This window comes from Fonticula alba (assembly GCF_000388065.1).
Source record: "Fonticula alba strain ATCC 38817 unplaced genomic scaffold supercont2.1, whole genome shotgun sequence".
Taxonomy (NCBI): Eukaryota; order Rotosphaerida; family Fonticulaceae; genus Fonticula; species Fonticula alba.
Window position 1 is genome coordinate 2,288,525 of NW_009242971.1, and position 1,100 is coordinate 2,289,624.

Consider the following 1,100-nt stretch of genomic DNA (forward strand, 5'->3'; position numbering starts at 1 on the left):
AACAGCAGGAAAGACAGGCCAATGCCCCGGGAAGAAGCGTGGCGGGCGGGGGGACATACCGCGGAATTGACCTGCTCCTCGTCGGTGTAGCTCAAGTGGACGAGCGACCGGACGGACATGTCGATCTCGCTGGAAATGACCTTCTGGATGGATGCCGCATCGCCCTTCTCCACAAATGCCTCCAGGGCATCGAGCAGGCGATTCTCGCACAAGACCCGGAGTTTGTCACCCGGCCCGGCGGAAAGCAAATCCGAAGAGGGACCTGCTGTGGGGGCCCCCACGCCGCCGGGCGGCACGAGAAACGTGTCCGAAGGACCGGCACCCGCTCCGGCTGCGACAGCCGCCCCGGCCGGCAGGAGGATGGTCCGCAGGAAGTCCTTGATGCTGGAGGGATCCAGCTCGGCCGGGCGGAGGGACTCCTCATCGAAGACGGGCTCGGCAGTACTGGCGCCGGCTCCGGAACGGGCACGCATGGCCGCGACATTGCGCTTGGCTCGGGTGGCTGCGGGAGGATCCCGAGTCGGGGAGCAGGGTCAGACGTGCACAAGATGCCAGGGGAGCATGCGGCCACCGGGGGCCGGCGGTGGAAACGCACCCGCACGGCGCTTGGTCGTGAGTTGGATGATGTTTGAAGGGTTGGCCACGCTGTTGGCAAACTGCTGTCCAAACCGGAAGACATTGAAAAGGTGCTTGTCGCCAATGGTCACGCGCAGGCGAATCAACGGGCGCGGGGGGTCCCCCACATCGTCGGGATTGCGTTCAAGCCACTCCCGGTGCGCCTGTCGGATCAGGTCGTTCACCTGTTCCGGCCAGGGGCGGGAGGGAGGGGGGGAGGGGGGAGGCAGAAAGAAGGCGGGTCAGTGAAGAAACGGCAAACCGGGGAGAGGAGCGAGAAGCATCAACGCACACGCTGCTTCAGGTGCTCCATGATGGCGTCACGATCTTCTGGCGGGCGATCCGACACATCCTCATCCTCGATGGCCATCGGTCGGACGGTCTTCAGCACCACGGGAAAGAGACGGAAGTCGTGCTCCCCGGTGTCGGGATCGGCCATGATCTCCAAGATGGCAATGTGCCTGGGAAGAGACAGCGGGGGGGGG

The 1,100-nt window shown here is 65.0% G+C and overlaps 1 protein-coding gene across 1 annotated transcript; it reads right to left on the minus strand.

Moving 5' to 3' along the window:
* Positions 1–225: 225 nt before the first annotated feature.
* Positions 226–1,054, minus strand: H696_00506 (hypothetical protein; the record flags this gene model as incomplete). Its single annotated transcript, XM_009494378.1, has 4 exons — positions 226–265; positions 304–502; positions 596–800; positions 908–1,054. The coding sequence occupies 4 exons, from the start codon at positions 1,052–1,054 to the stop codon at positions 226–228; spliced, it is 591 nt and encodes a 196-aa protein (XP_009492653.1).
* Positions 1,055–1,100: the final 46 nt, after the last annotated feature.